The sequence below is a fragment of the Cricetulus griseus genome, chromosome 2 (assembly GCF_003668045.3).
Source record: "Cricetulus griseus strain 17A/GY chromosome 2, alternate assembly CriGri-PICRH-1.0, whole genome shotgun sequence".
Taxonomy (NCBI): domain Eukaryota; kingdom Metazoa; phylum Chordata; class Mammalia; order Rodentia; family Cricetidae; genus Cricetulus; species Cricetulus griseus.
Genome location: NC_048595.1, coordinates 246079696 through 246096204, shown reverse-complemented (window position 1 = coordinate 246096204; position 16509 = coordinate 246079696). Strand labels below are relative to the sequence as shown.

The 16509-nt window shown below is 38.5% G+C and overlaps 1 protein-coding gene across 4 annotated transcripts in view; it reads left to right on the top strand.

The window, feature by feature from the left end:
• The window catches only part of LOC100771923 (laminin subunit alpha-2), a 541373-nt gene that overhangs the window by 410019 nt on the left and 114845 nt on the right, over positions 1–16509 (top strand). For all 4 annotated transcript variants that reach the window (XM_035440328.1, XM_027402872.2, XM_027402871.2 and 1 more), the window contains 4 exons: positions 2074–2185; positions 6664–6826; positions 8074–8284; positions 15963–16079. In XM_035440328.1, the coding sequence (XP_035296219.1) occupies positions 2074–2185; positions 6664–6826; positions 8074–8284; positions 15963–16079 (603 nt within the window). The remainder of the gene's footprint in view (positions 1–2073; positions 2186–6663; positions 6827–8073; positions 8285–15962; positions 16080–16509) is intronic.

Here is a 16509-nt window from a genome sequence, read left to right as displayed (position 1 = left end):
CCATCTAAATATAAGAGAGAACATATTAACAAACATTGTAAAGGATTAGTTGTATTAAATTCCTAAAAATTAATGTACCTGATGGTGTGACCATGTGATCAGAAAAAATAGTGTTACAGAAAAAATAAACTATATTTTCTATGTAGTAGTATATACTGGTGCTGGTGTTTATATTCATTCCTAAGATACTGGAGGATGACCATATTGCATATCAAACCACTATGGTGTTCTATGACATGTGAACTTTGGAGTGGTATTGGAGGGTAGAGTCAGAAACTTCTAAGGTATTTTAGGTTGTCAATTTCTTAAATAGTTTACCTTAGTTAATGATCAAAAGTAACATTGAAAAAAGTGTGTGTGTGTGTGTGTGTGTGTGTGTGTGTGTGTGTGTGTGTGTGGTTATTTGATCCATCTAAGCCTTGGGTATAAATAGCTACAGAGACATGATTTGAAAGAAATTACTGGGACACATAACAATTACCATGGAAGCATGCAACTGAGATACTTAGAAATTATGTGCATAGTTTACTTATAAAAAGAATTATCAAAAACTAAAAGAAAAACAATCCCATTATTAATATCTTGGAAGAATAAGCCAGAGCATTAAGTACACTGATTAGTATTCTCCCGGTCATTGCCACCTGGTACAAACAGGAGTTTCAATGACTTCTCCCCTTTACATCCTTGTGATGATAACAGTTGCAAGTGTAAAAATAGGGTAACAATAATTGGAGTTCAGATTTCACCATTGATTCAACTTCTTATCGCCCCTGGGGGGATGGAGGATATGCAGAGTAATTCCTGTGGCATCTCCTGCCATGTTTCATGCTGGCCAAACAAATATTCACTGTTCAAAATCCACTGTGTGTTTATAAAAAAATTTAATTCTCTGGTCATTGATAGAATGCAAGCACTCTAGTACAAGACTACACAGTTGTTCTCAACCTTAATAATGCTACAAACCTTTACTATAGTTCCTCATGTTGCAACGATCCCCAACCATAAAATTCTTTTCATTTCTACTTCAAACTGTAATTTTGCTACTGTTAGAATCACAATGTAAATATCTGATATGCAAGATGGTGTTAGGTGGCCCCTGTGAAAGGGTTATTCAACCCCCACGTAATTGCTGTAGTGTGATATCACACAGAGGCACATTTTGATTCTCTGATTCAGTGTCAGTAACTAGATTATTAGGATTTTTTGAATGAGAAATTTTAATACATAGAGAAATAAATCTTAAGCCCATGCCATTGTGCTGTAAACCTTGAATTATTGTTAAAGAAATATTTAACATCATCTAGTCTATTTGTATTTGACCATCTTATGTCTGCAATGAACACTTCAAATCAACCCATCCCATTGTGTCAAAGGCATTTACAGTGTGACCCAATTTGAGTATGTTTTATGTTATGCTTTGGAAGGTAGATCTGTTTGGGGGTTTCTGTTTCATTTTGTTGCCCATGGTGTGTGATTCCACACATTAGCAGTCATATTTCCAGTGATGTCATATAGGGAAGCAAGTATTAAGTCTGCCTTAATGTTTTATTGGCATCTTTGGAGGATTACAAAACAGGCATTTACTACTGAGTAGCTAAGGACTCCCCACCCTCTTTGTTTCTTAATTAGCATATTGATCTAAAGTGAATCCATAGGATCAAGCTTATTGAGACAGATGGCCAGTTCCTCCCTCAAGAGATCATTGCTGCACACCACATGGTTTCAGAAAATAAAATATAGACAAAATTGCAGCTAGCGGAGGCAAAGACTTTTGGCATCAGAAACTTGAAGATACTTCAAAATAACTGTGTATTATCACTTTGTGTCATCACATATAACAAGAGTTTTAATGGGACCAAATACAGCTCTCTGATTTCCATTTAATGCGAAAAGTAATAAAGTTTAATTGTATACTTGAGCATGGGGTGCTGTTGCCGGTACAGCTGATCAATAATTCATCGATTGCCTTTGGCGCAAAGTAAAATTTGAAAGAAAATGTAGCCGGTGGGAGCTTATCTAGCTCTAACATCATCATCTCTATTAATTATGCTTTTCCTAAATTTGGATCATTAGGCGACCAAAGTGACAGCAGATGGCGAGCAAACAGAACAAGATGCTGAGCGGACCAACACAAGAGCAAAATCCTTAGAAGAATTCATTAAAGAGCTTGTCCAGGATGCTGAAGGTATTAGAAAATCACATTTTAATTTTTATTTTTCCCCTACAGAAAAATTTAAAAAGGGGATTGCACATGACTGAAATTCCCCTTATAAAGAGGTCACATTTCTAAACTCAATCTTAGGTTTAAAGAGTATTTTGGCTGAGCTGTTTGGTGTTGTGATTAGCTGAAATCTATAGCCTACAGAGTTAAATGAGCAAAAGCAGTTGATGAATTGATGGTTATGTGTGCAGAATAGGAATAAATTTGAGAATGTTTAAATAATTCATTGAAAACCTATCCTAGGCTATTTTTTCTAATCAAAGCTATCTACAACTTGTTAATCCTGTCTCTTTAAAGTTATTTTTGAAATTCCATTTAGTACATGAGCACTGCTCTTTCATTTCTCAAAATGGTCCTTCAAGTACTTGGGATGGGTTGTGAGAGAACATCTGTTGCTCAGGATTTGGCTATACAAGTTCACCAGAGGCTCCCTGGCATGTAGTCCACAGTTCCCTAGGAAATGGTTCTTGGCATCTCCCAATGACTGAGAATTAAAGTGGAAGCCACTTCTTTGGGCAAAAGCCAAGTCTAAGAAGTCCTTAACACTTCAGCCTCTATAAATAAACATGAACTATGGATGCATGTTCAGAAGTTTCAAAGAGTGGCTTTTCTTTCTTTAAAAAAGTTAAACACCTATTGTTCTACACTGCTGTGGACTTTTGCAATTTTGCTCTGTGATATAGAAAAATGGAGGGCATGGGAGCTAAACTCCAAGGCAAATTCTGATGTGTGGTCCAATATCAATAACGACTGACTCCCCATTATGTGTGGTGACAGCACTTTCATATGAGCCTGTTCTGAAGTAGAACACATTACTCTCTCTAGCAAGTTTCTCAGTACGCTCACTGTGCTCTGTGATCTCGTCCATGAAACTGTCACATTCTCCCTGGCATCATTTTCCATTAATGCTATTTGAAAATACCCTCTAATAACAAATATATGACAGAGAGCTGCTTTCTTCCACATGGATTTCTGAAGGTAACCTTTGCCATCTTCTGTCTGAAGTCTCAAACACTCAACACCCAATGACCTCCTAGTTACTCGTTTTTTAAAATCATTTCATCGTTGGTTTGGGAGTCAGTGGTTCAGAGTACTTGCTGTTCTTGCAGAAGACTCAGATCAGATTCCAAGTACTCATGCCAGACAACTCAGACACCTTCTTTAACTCCAGTTCCAGAGATGCAACACCCTCTCCTGACCTGTAAAGGTCTCTACATGCACTTGTTGTACACACAAACACTCAAGGTGTGCATCCATGTAAATGAAGTAAAATAAATATTTTTAAAAGTAACTTGTTTGTAAACATAACTGTTAATACACGCTTTAGTGGACTCCAGGTTCATCACTGCTTACTCTCTTCTTTACAATGAATCTGCCACACCCACCACACACAGAGACAAAAATATAGCTGCTCCTTTGGTCAGTGTAGGCTTTTTGTGTTGCTTCTTTGACCTTTTTCTAGATACCATCTTACAGTTTGTATACCACACAAGGTCACCATTAAGGACAGTGTAAAGATAGCATTTAACCACATTTATGAGTGCACACACCAGATAAACAAACAAAAAAAGCATGGTCAATTGTGAGAGGTGGCTCTCATTTTCTACCTTGTACCTTGTGAACTGAACACATCCGTGCAGTGACAACACCATTTACTAATTCATGTAAGGTGTCATGTGTGATAGCTGTATCTGAGGAAATAGGAACATGGTACATTTCTGCCAGCAGGCACTATTTGGTAGAATTAATGCAAGTCTCACAATGAAATCAAAGCTCAAATTTGCATATATCAGAAAGACATTAAATTCTAGCTGAGATGTTCTATGAGACTGGCTACAAGAGACTTAACAGTCTAGGGAAGAGGGGAGAAAGAAAAAGGATATGGGGAGGGGCAATAATAAAGGGAAAGACAGGGAGGAGGGAAAGGAATTGCCTAAAGGTTACATAGGTTATCCCACCCAGCCACACTTTTGTTTCCTTCACCTAAACTTCAGCAATGGGGTGATCAGGAGTGCTTCTGTATTTTACTAGTGGCAGTAAATTGCTGAGGAAAAGTGAATGCTTTGGCCTGGCATTTGTCTGTTTCAGTTTTGTTTAGATAGATGAAATGCTTACCAATCATAAAGTCTTCCTTTATGAGTCATGGCCTCTTCACAGACAATCAACTTCTAGTCAACCACAATGTATTTTTATATCTACTGTAATTTTATATCTACTGTGCTGTGACTCTTGATCAGATTGTGACTGAATTGCATTTTATCTCACAGGTTAGAGTTAATGAAGGACAGAGATCAAGCCCATTAATGTTTATGTTGTGACTTATAGCAGGACTTAATTAATACTAGACATCTTTCTTGTCTGTTTCTCAGAACACATTTCCTTCCAGATGCATTTACTCGTAAGAGGGTTTTTTCAGATTTAATATGGAGAGTGTATTTGCTTCCTCCAAGGAGCTGGTTTGTCTTGTCTTATGGATGCTGCCTGATTCTCTTAAGAGGGCCCCATTTATTCTGTGCTGAGCATCAGCTGCTGTCAGAACAAACAGAATGGCATGCCTTTCTATCTAGAAGCATTCCCCATTCTCATTTTTTCTTTTCCTCTGGTTTCCCTTTATGTTGATTTTACCTTGACTTTCAATATGTTAATTACCATAAAACCCTCTTCTGGAATAAGATCAGAGCAAGTAGAGTCAATTCAAGTGGCATATTTTGCAACTATTTTCAACTCTGTAGGAAATGTATTGAAAGGGACACTACATACCTTAGAATAAAGGATTAAATAACATTGATCTTGACTTTAAATTCTGATTCCACATACATAAGATGTAGAAGGGCTAAACCTTGTCTGCTCAACTAGCTTTCCTCTCAGTGCTAGGGATTGAGTTGAGGGCCTAGTGCATGCTGGGTAATGATCTCCCACTGATCTCTGATCTAGCCCCTCTTACATACAAATGATGTTTTCTTTCGTTTTCTTTCTCAATGCAACATCATATTGTTGCAGCCATTTTGTGTACCCTATTAATTTCCTTACTTATTCACATGCCATTTTTATTGAAAAGATGTGACATATACATTCCAAAAGATGCAACTGAAGTCTGTGTTTCCTTACTCTCTTTCTCTGGCCATTCTTTTCCTATTAATTTCTTCTCTGCAGAAATTCATATTTGAGAACAGATTATAACGACACTGTAAGATGACAGAAGCCCCATCTCTACCCCTGCAAACACCAGAAACTTCCAGAGGACTGTTCAAACACCAGATTGCTGGTCCCTGACTCCAAGACTTTTTGTCTCAGTCACTCTGTGATGGGGCCTCAAATCTGCATTTTCTAAAAAAGTTCCAGTATGCTGCTGCGGCCACTGGGTAGGGTACCACATTTCAGAGCCACCTTCTCAAAGCACACCCTGACTGCTGTGCTGTGCACCTGACTTGGGCTCTCTGCCCAGTGCAAATCTGCAAAAAAAAAAAAAGTCTCTTCAATAAGGAAATCCAAGATTTATTACATCTTAAAGAGGTCTTCATAGAAAAATACCTCTTGGGCAGGCCATACTCTTTGCTCTGAGGATTTTCATGAGTAATACTGTAGAAGCATATATTAAAAAGACAAAGATCTTGAGAATATATCCCCCTTCAACTCACCAAATTAATGTCCCATAGAACATTCAGAAAACACAAGGCTAAAATGAATGATAGAGCTACGTAACTATTTCAATTCACTAAGTTTTTAAAGTTTTATTTGACAGAGAATTCTTTTTCAAATGAAATCTTGCCCAGAACACCAACCCATCAAGCAGTTTCTTGGCAGAACAGGCATCATTTGTAGAGTACCTGAAGCACCTGGAGAATCCTAACATTCCAAAGAGCACAGCTTGAAGCCCCATTTACTGCATAGTAAACACAGACCCCCTGAATGGATGTTACTGCTGAAGGCATGCATCTTTCTGGCTAATCTACCTGTCTCCTCCCTAAACTGGTGCTCCTTCCAGCCTTCAAAAATTGAGGATGAGAGAGTTGTAAAAATACGAAAGCGGGTCCATGTTCAGTGAACTCACAGCTGACAGCATTTCCATTCTCAATGTTCTGAGATATTCTAGATCTGACTTGTCAAAACCTCTTGCATGTTCAGCCACAGGGTGTTAACCTATACATCTCCTATCTCTCCCTTTGATCTGAAGAGAATCTGAATCTGTTCTTTATATTTATATGCCCTCCATTTGAGGCTAGACATACAGTAGTTTAGTTACTATGGTTTCACTAAAGAAGTTTAAGATGGAGAGTTATGTCACATATTCCTCTTTGGTGCTGGCCACCAGGATTCCTGACTCTCGTTCTCAGAACAAACACCCTGGACATGGTGAGAAGACCAGAAGTTGAATGCCAGTTTTGCATGTGACATTTTCATTACTTAATTTACAAAATTTGTCTTAACCCCCGCCCCAACAGCTGTAAATGAGAAAGCTGTAAAACTAAATGAGACATTAGGAAGTCAAGACAAGACTGTGGAGAGAAACTTGCAAGAGCTTCAGCAAGAGATCGATCGGATGCTGAAGGAACTCAGAAGTAAAGATCTTCAGACACAGAAGGAAGTGGCTGAGGATGAGCTGGTGTGAGTAGATTCTGGGGTCTTAGCAATTGATCAATTGAACAGCATTCTTAGGAGTTTCCTACGATTCTATCCCACAGGTGAACAGAACATGGTGTTCTTATCCAGGGATGTTTACTATTATTTATTTTTCATGACTTTATTTAGTGCTATCAACTTTACTTTAAAATTTATTAAACGCATCTTTTTTCCTATATATAAAATAATAAGTAAAAGAACTTTATTACGTTATCTTTTATAAGTAGGCCAATAGGCTTGCTTTGCTAATGACTGGTATCAGAAACATTGAAACTATCAATAAACTCAAAAGGCTAGAGGTGTGACTTGGCTAGTAGGTGCTTGCTTTCCAGATCTACCCAGTGATCCCCAACACTACATAAACTGGGCACAATGTTACACCTGCAATTCTAGAACTAGGAGGATCCAAAGTTCACGGTCATCCTTGGCCACATAGCAAATCCAAGGTCAACCTGGTATATGTGAAACCCTGTCTCAAAGGGGAAGAAGACAGAGAGGGAGAGGGGTGCAGAAGGAGTGGAAAGAAGGACAGGGAGAAGGGGAAAGGAGGAGGAAGATGAGGAGGAGATGATCACCTATTTTGGTAAATGATAAGTAAGTCACACTTTACAAGGCCATTATTACTTTACCATTTTAGAAAATGCTGCTACCTTAAGTCTGGACCTTCTAGATCACTGAGTTGTAAGAAAAAGTAGACTAGATAAAAATCAAGGGGGTTGAAGATTTAGCTCAGTGATAGAGCCTAGCAAGTGCCCTGGTTTCAGTCCTCAGCTTAAAAAAAAAAAAAGACAAAATAACAAAATTATGGTATTAGGCTAACATGGTAAAACCATGAGAGGTCCATCTACAGTTTCCTAAGAAAACATGTCAATAGTCACTCCTCATAGTCAAAGAAAGTAGTGCATTATGATGGGTCAACTGGCACTTAGATCTGTTTTCTTTTGTATGTGCAGAAAAACAAAACTTTTCATTTCATCAGTCACACTGTGACCATGACATTATACCCCTAAACAATTGAAAATATAGGTTTACTGTTAAATTTAACAGGTGTCTTTTCCATTTTAATTAAATTTATTCCACAGTCAGACACCAGTTTCACCTTGACTCTATGCATAGTGAACCTGTTGGTGTGTTTTCACGTATTTTTAACCTTTCCATGTTAGATTCCCTTGTAGCATAGCTTGATATAAATAAACCCTTCTGATGTATACTCTGGCTGGGGGTGCTTGCAGGGCAGCAGAAGGTCTTCTGAAGAGAGTGAACAGGCTGTTTGGGGAGCCCAGAGCCCAAAATGAAGAAATGGAAAAGGATCTCCGTGAGAAACTGTCAGGTTACAAGGACAAACTTGATGATGCTTGGGATCTACTAAGAGAAGCCACAGAGAAAACACAAGATGCTAATCGCTTGTCTGCTGTCAATCAAAAAAACATGACCATTTTGGAGGTGAGAGCTAGGAGCCCTCTCCCTGGGAATGAGAAACAGGTTGAATGCATCTAGAATAGTGAAGTTGATACATGTTTACAAAGGTTAAGGCTATGACCCTGGAGTCTTTCTAAGAAACAACAGAGAGAAGAGAGAGAGAGAGAGAGAGAGAGAGAGAGAGAGAGAGAGAGAGAGAATGTATGTGTCTGTCTGTCCATCTGTGTCATTCAGCATTCAGACTATGGAAGGTTTGTAATGATGGCATGAAAGAAGCTCTTCCCTGAGAGACAGGGAACCTCCATGACAATGACGAATTTCTAGGTGCTACCACCTAGAAATCCAGATGGGGCCAATCCATTCTCCAGCTCTACAATGAGTACATTTTAATGGAACATACCTAGACAATTGCTAAGCTCCAGTGTCATGCAGTTTTTGCAGCTCCCCAACCTGATTCACAAACTCAATTCAGAGATATGGTTGCAAACAATCATTACAGTTCCCTCTGCTTGTGTGGAAGCTGAGACTTTGAGAAACCTGGAGACCAGAGGGAGGGAGCCTTCATTCCCTTCTTCACTGGAAAGTGTTCATGGACAAAGACATTTTTAATGGGACTAATGTGACAGACGAGTTGTTGGGTTGTTGTCCCTCCATTCCCTCACAGAAACCGGTCACCATTTACCAGAGAGCTGCTGAGCTTAAAACAAAAATAGGTTCCTTTCAGCATCCCTGTTGCCTCTATCCCTCTGTCCCTCACTTCCTTTTTTCTTCCTTCCTTTCATTCTCTCCCTTCATCATAACATGGTTAACGCTTAGGGGTTCTCTGAGAGTGAACGTAGTATACACAATGACACAGAATTGTGTTTGGTACGTGAACATTTTTCTCTCCATACACAACACACTTCTTGCTATTGCTTTCCCAAAGGATATGAATGTTGCAGGAAACCCACAGCTCTGCCAACGTGGAATTTCACTATCACCAATAACTCAATACTCCAGCGTTGTGCAAGATTTCTAAAAATGTCTGTCGAATGTCACTGACAGAGAATTAAACCAGCCACACATTTTATTTTTTGTTATTTTGTCTGTTTTCCTTTGGGTCTAAGACAAGTAAATTAAAAGAAAAACTTGGGGAGACATTCCCTCTTCAGGGATTTAGCCTTGTCACAGTGATAGAAGACTGAAGAGAAGCACTTTCACTGTAAGTCATGTGTCTAATCTTAACCAAATTGGGGACCACTGACACACTAGCAATAATCAAGAGAAAGCAGTATCGGGAGAGTCCGAAAATGCTAAGGCTGTCTTGTCACAGGCTCCATCATGACATATGCAACTCTGTGACAACTCCAGTGGTATAACTTACCCAGAGTTCTACCTCCCATTTAATGGGAACAGTTTAGGAAATTAAAATTCCCCATGTGGAAAGTACACTGAGTATTTGAGAAGTATTTCAAGAAGCATTATAGCAGCACAGTGAATGGGAACTTTGGCTGCTCCTTATATTAGTGATGTGTAAAGTCAAGCTCTGTCATTCTCAGGCACCCTGACAGACGTTTGTGCCTATACAGTCAGTCCTGGAGTTCCATGTCATCATTTTTGTATTTTTATTTCATATACTGTGCTTAATTAAAGGCTTATTTAAATACTTTCTGGATAAGATAGGTGAATTAAGTAAATTGTCAAGAATAAATGATGGTGCTTTTTTGTTTGTTTGTTTACATTGTGTAGGGATACTAATCTGGTAGGTGCCATACTAGCCTTTAAAAAAATGTCACTTAGAACCATGGAAGCTGGCTCAGTGGGTAATCGACCCTGTGCCTGAGCCTAAAAGGCTGAGTTCAATTCCCAAACCCCTTGTAGAGGAGAGACATGACTCCCACAAGTTGTTTTTCTGACTTTCACTTGTACATTTACACACACACACACACACACACACACACACACACACACACACACACACACACACACACGCACACACACACATCAACAGAATTCATTAAATAGACAGTATCCATGATAGATGGGCTCCTCTGCAGGGTCTGCATAGGTTGGCCTATGGTGTTACCTGGTATTCATTACTGAGATCCTTGAATTTACTTACTGGCCACACAGATTTGAAAACAGCAGCTATCTTGTACACAGCCAGTTTAGTAATGAAATGACTTCAAACTTCCTTTGTACTGTATCTACTATTAAGGTAATATTAAGATCCAAATCAAATGGATGGTTATTTATTTATTTAAAAATGGCCATCTAGGAAGCTGGTTCTTAAAAATACCCTCCCTATCTGGGAATGGTGACATGTGCCTGTAACATCTGCAACCTGTGAGGCCAAAGGAAAAGGATAATAAGTTCTGAACTGTACTGGCTGCATAATAAGACCTCATCTCAAAAGACAAACAAAACAAAACAAATCCTCTAATGACTCAGATACAATCTCAAGTCTAAGAAACACTGTTGTAAAGCAACAACCCTGATGGTTTTAATAATCCGATTCTACTTGGAGGTACACACAGGCAAAGAAGCCAAGCATACTAGCACTGCGGTAATTATCATGGAAGTAACCAAAGTAGATAGGGGCAGATCAGCTTCATAGACATTCTGACACTCGTTCCAGGACCAGAGTATGAATGCCTTTTGGTAGAAGCAGGGGATGAGGAATGTTTCAGAATCAGGGAATGGCACATGAAAAAGAAACATAGAAAAAGAGGTAACATATCTGACAGAGAATTCATGGTTGGTAGAATTGAAATAAAGAGAACATGTGGATGGAATGTTGGCATAGGTAACCAATGGGAAGAAGCAGATTGGAAACCTTGATTGCAAAAAGACTGGCTTATGTGATCAAAGAACTTTGTTTATAGCTTAAACACTAGGAAGCAACCAAACGATGGAATCATAGGTTAAAATTACACAGTAAATGGTTTGTTAGGGTCTTGTGTAAACTGAAAAATTCAGCTTGGTGTCATTCAATAGTGTGATTTCAAGCAGAGAGAGTAGTAAACTGACCTAACATTTAAATGTCCATCAGATTTAACTGCTGGTGGTAACCCAGTCATTTCAAGTTGAGTATGAATCATTGATGACTGAATCAAACTTATAATATGAAAAATCCCCATAGCTTATCTCTTCCCTGTATTTAGTATTGTAACTTATATTGGCTAGGAGGGACAACAAAACATTTGCAGAAATAATGCCATCATACCAAAAACTGTAAGAAATTGTTAGAAATGAGAGAACAAGATGCACTCAAATATGGCCCATGACGGTACAAGGTGACTGTGGGAAATCTCACGTAGAGCAGGCCAGTTCATTTACAAATTACATCAAAAGTAGTGAAAGATGGCTCTGGCAATGTCATTTGGAATTAGATCACAGAAGGCTTTGAACACAAATTACTAGTAGTGGCTGAGTGAGGAGGGCATTCTAGCAATGGAGAGGAAACAGGGTTGGGATCAGATGAGCAACCTAGTGAAGTAACGTATACACACTGGACCCTCTGCCCCAATGTCCACTCTTAGAACTTGACTGAAGAAAAGATTGCAAGAAAGAAAACTCTAAGTTGCTACATAAAGGTAAACAGGGAGATGGTGTTTTCAGGTGTTTATCAGTAACCTACAAAAGCTTACTGATAAATATTAGCACAAGAGAAGGGCAATATTCATCCTGAAGGGCTCTGAAGGGATGAAGATGTAACAAGCTGGAAAGAAATGTAGGATAATCAATGTTGGTATCTAAACAGAATGAATTAACTATTATGCTTACCGAATACTTTTTATTTTCTACTGAGAAAGTCATGATTGCATATAATATGTTTGATCAAATCCATCACCCCTTCTCTCCACTGCAATGTCTTTCCACACACCACCACTTTCCCAATCCAACTTTATGTGCCTTCCTTTTAACTCAGTGTGTCCACTTAGATCTACCAATATGTGCAAAGATATAAGGCCATAGATTAGAGTTTGGGTAACCTACCAGGAACTTTGTTCCTAAAGAAAACTGATTCCCCCTCCCATAGCAGCCATTTGTTGTCAATAACTCCTTAGGGGTGTGACTTCATGAGTCCTCCGCCACCTCTAGCATAATTTTAAAGACTGACTATGTATACGGGCCTTCCTTTTTTGTCTCTTTTTTTTCCATTCATTTATTTAGATCATAAATAAAGTCATGCACAATTATGATATACAATACAGTATGTTCACAATGGCATGGCTAAATTAAACCAATTAACATGTTATATCACACATATTCATCATTTTTGTTTTAAGAACACTTAAAGAATACTATCTCACAACTTTTAAAATATAGCATATTGTTATCAACCATATTTGTCATGCTCTCAGTAGACCTCAGGACTTCAGAGAGTTTGTCAATACATTCTATATCCACATCAATCTTTATTTATTCCTTTTTATTTATTTTATAACAATCTCATGATTACTTAAGTTAAGATGGCACATTAATTTACAAATGTACTTTCTCCTTCTGTGTTACTTTCCATTGCTATGACAGAACAAATACAAACTTTTTAAAAAATGATGAGGAAAAGGTCATTTAGGTTCCATCTGTCAGAGGTCTCAGTCCATGGCCTACTTGTTCCATTGTTTGTGGTCTATGGCAGGCCAGAACATCATGGTGTGAAGATCATCCTAGAGGAAAGATAGTCACCTAATGGTGTCCCTTAGAGGAAGGGCAGTGACCTTATGGTGTCCCAGAAGAAAGAGAGGAAGAGAAGGAGAAAGAGGGAAAGTCACCCTGCTGAATGTTTCACTTTCTTGCATTAGCAATACATTTGACCTTTGTTGGCCATTTGATATCCATATCATACTTCTCTTGCAGAGAAGTCTCTCTCTCTCTCTCTCTCTCTCTCTATATATATATATATATATATATATATATATATATATTTCTGATTGCATCCTTAGAGCCCCAATGGTGTTCATCACAAATACATAAACCCTCTTTTATTAATCAATAAGTAGTACAAAAGAATGTCATAAAGCAAGGAGAAATCAATGTTTTCTCTGATTTCCCTGGAGCTCCAAATCTCCATATTCCTTGTTTCAAAGCTAGAGTTTATTACGTAATCTAGAAATTATACACTCTTAAAACTTCTTTACTTTCTAGATCATCATTTGATTTAGTGTGATAAAGAATACATTGTGACCCCTATATTACAGTTGGCTCTCTGAACTGATCCAATTAAAACTTTAAACAGATACTCTTTAGTTTATGTAAACAGAAATAGATGTAGCTCTTTGATTAACACACCCATAGATACATCTCTCCCTCCCATTAGCATACTATTTTTATTTTAATTATGGATACAGTGTTCTGTATGTATGTCTTCATGCTAGTAGAGGTCTCCAGATCTCATTGTAAATAGTTGTGAGACAGAATTTGGTTGCTGGGAATTGAACTCGACACCTCTGCAAGAGCAGCCAGAGCTCTTAAACTCTAAGCCATCTCTATAGCCCTGACATAGTAATTTAAATGACTTTCTTGTATTACTATAAGCAAGCCACAATGAAAAGAGCATTTTTGAATTTCTGTGTACAGTATACCTTTACATACATTTATACAAGATCTTGAGGGTGGTGGTTATTATGCAAAGCATTCCAGGCCCTTGGAAGCAAAGATATGGCTGGAAATCAGTGACACTAGAACTTCTCCTGACATTTTTGTCAGGAAAGCAGCAATCACAAAACAAATACTCCACTGAATCTTGCAGAGACACAGTATCTCAATGAGCTGAGTCACACACAACACAAGCCATGAGCTTCACTTTCATTCAGTCACTTAAAAGTATTCACCGGGGAAGTTCATAGAGGTGCTAGAGAGACTGTATCTGTGGTACCCACACTGTGGTGAAGAATATATTCTAGGTTTCAGTGTATTCACAAGTGTATGAAATGGCGGGAAGCCTGGACATGAGAGATAGTGTAGAGTGTAATAGTTTGCTGGGATGTAATGCATGGTCTACAACCATCACTATGATTCTTCATTACACGATATATGCAATATCCATCACTATGCACACAATTCAGTAGGCTGTGTCTTTCCTGTGGTCCCTGTACCTGCATCTGTGATGTGTTTGTTTCTCTGATGTCCATTAAATCACCCATGTTTTAGAACCACCCCAAAACTAACCAAGATGGATCAACATGTATAAAAAAAATGGAAGTATTTATATCACTATAATTGGTGATAAACCCCCCATAGAATAAATTTTAAAGGAGGCTTTAGAAAGTGACTCAGCTGACAAAGTGCATCCCACACAAGCCTGAGGACCTGAGTTTACATGCCTGGGACTGAAATAAAAGCCTTTTGGCATCAGGGCAGTGGTGGCACATACCTTTAATCCCAGCACTCAGGAGGCAGAGGCAGGAGGATCTCTGTGAGTTCAAGGCCAGCTTGGTCTACAAAGTGAGTTCCAGGAGAGCCAAGGATACACAGAGAAACCCTGTCTCAAAGAGAGAGAGAGAGAGGGAGAGAGAGAGAGAGAGAGAGAGAGAGAGAGAGAGAGAGAGAGAGAGAGAAAGAAATCCCTATGCAGCCTGTGTCTGTAGCCCCAGTGATTCGGGGTGGGGGGATGGGGGTTGCAGAGACAGGCAGATCCCTGAAGCTCCTTCAGTAAGTATAACGCATACACACACCACAAATACATGCACTCACATTCACATACTCACATTCAAACACGCATGCATATGCACACTCACACACATAGACAGTAATTAAGTTAAGTGAGAAATAAGGACAAAACCATCAATATAATCAATATAACAATTATACAGCATTTATTTGTGCCTGGCAGTTATGAGCTAAGTCTTTTTATCTAATTTCACAGTGCTATAATTTCAGCACAAGCACTAAAACCATAGCACTGCAATGACTCAGTTTCTTGTTCCTTTCAAGGTGATGAACATGGGACCCACAGAATCAAAGGCTTATAGACTGCTCTGTGCATCTTGAAAAAACCTGCATGAATATAAACTATCATATAAAGTCCAGAGACTAACATTTTAATTGATTCCATTTAACATGTAGGGGGAATGAGGGGAGGCAGAATATGAATGAGTTTGAAGTACAAAGGCCATGTGAAGTCATGGCAATAATTCTCTCCCATTGATTTTCCTTCTCTAGGCCAGGAATGAGGTTCATGTAGCTTTGAGACAAACCATACGTTCCACAGAGAAATTAAACTGTTCTCATCTCATGAAATAATCCATTAGGTTTATTCTTAAAGGGGATGATTTTTATTTCCTGAAAGGTATTCTCTCTAAGTTCCCTTGGAAATTCCACCTTTTGAATTTTATGATTTCACTATAGATTCTGGAACTGCGTACGCTTTCCCAGTTTAATCTGGCACATTAGATGCTGGTAGTACATGTTCATCACTTGCATTGTGGTTAAGATGAAGGTCCTACTTTGCTTCAGCAAACCTTTTAATTCTCTAGCAACTATCACATTGCTTTTCTTTACCTGGATGGCTTTCTCGAATGGGAAGAAGAAATGACCTGTCTATGCCCTATGCTGAAGAATTCTTAAGAGGGTTGAGTGGGTAAGTTCAACCATTGTCATCTAGCCCAACTGTTTGTAAACCTTTTGTTCAGACATCTCAAAGAAAATAGGAGTAGACAATAGAGACATGTTTACCCAGATGCTGTAGTAATATAATTTTTTTCTTTGCATGCTATAGAAAAAGAAGGAGGCTATTGAAAGTGGCAAACGACAAATAGAGAACACTTTAAAGGAGGGCAATGACATACTTGATGAAGCCAACCGACTTGCAGATGAAATCAACTCGGTCATAGATGTAAGTATTGAATAAAGCTCAGAATGAAGAGAAAGGTGATGACACAATTCCTTCCCACACCAGAAAAAAACTCAGTAACAGAAACCAGAGCCTTTATGTGGTTTTTGGTGAGAATATATTATTGTAGTATAGTGTCGTGGACGTGCCCACCTATTGGTAATAATTAGAACCTAACATTATTCAAGTACTCACTTATGTGAGCTTATGGGTTGGTCTTTTTTTTTCCTTAGCATAGTGACCAGGTCATTCCTTGTTCCTAGGCCACCACTCACCACCTGTCTTATTATCTCATATAGCATTAGTTAAAAGAGAAATGAAAATCCGCAAGCAAACCTTTAGCCAACTGTCTCATATGTTGCATCAAGACGTGCAGGATTAAGGACACAAAGGACCTGAAAGCTTCCAATGATTATCATGTGTTCATTTGTTG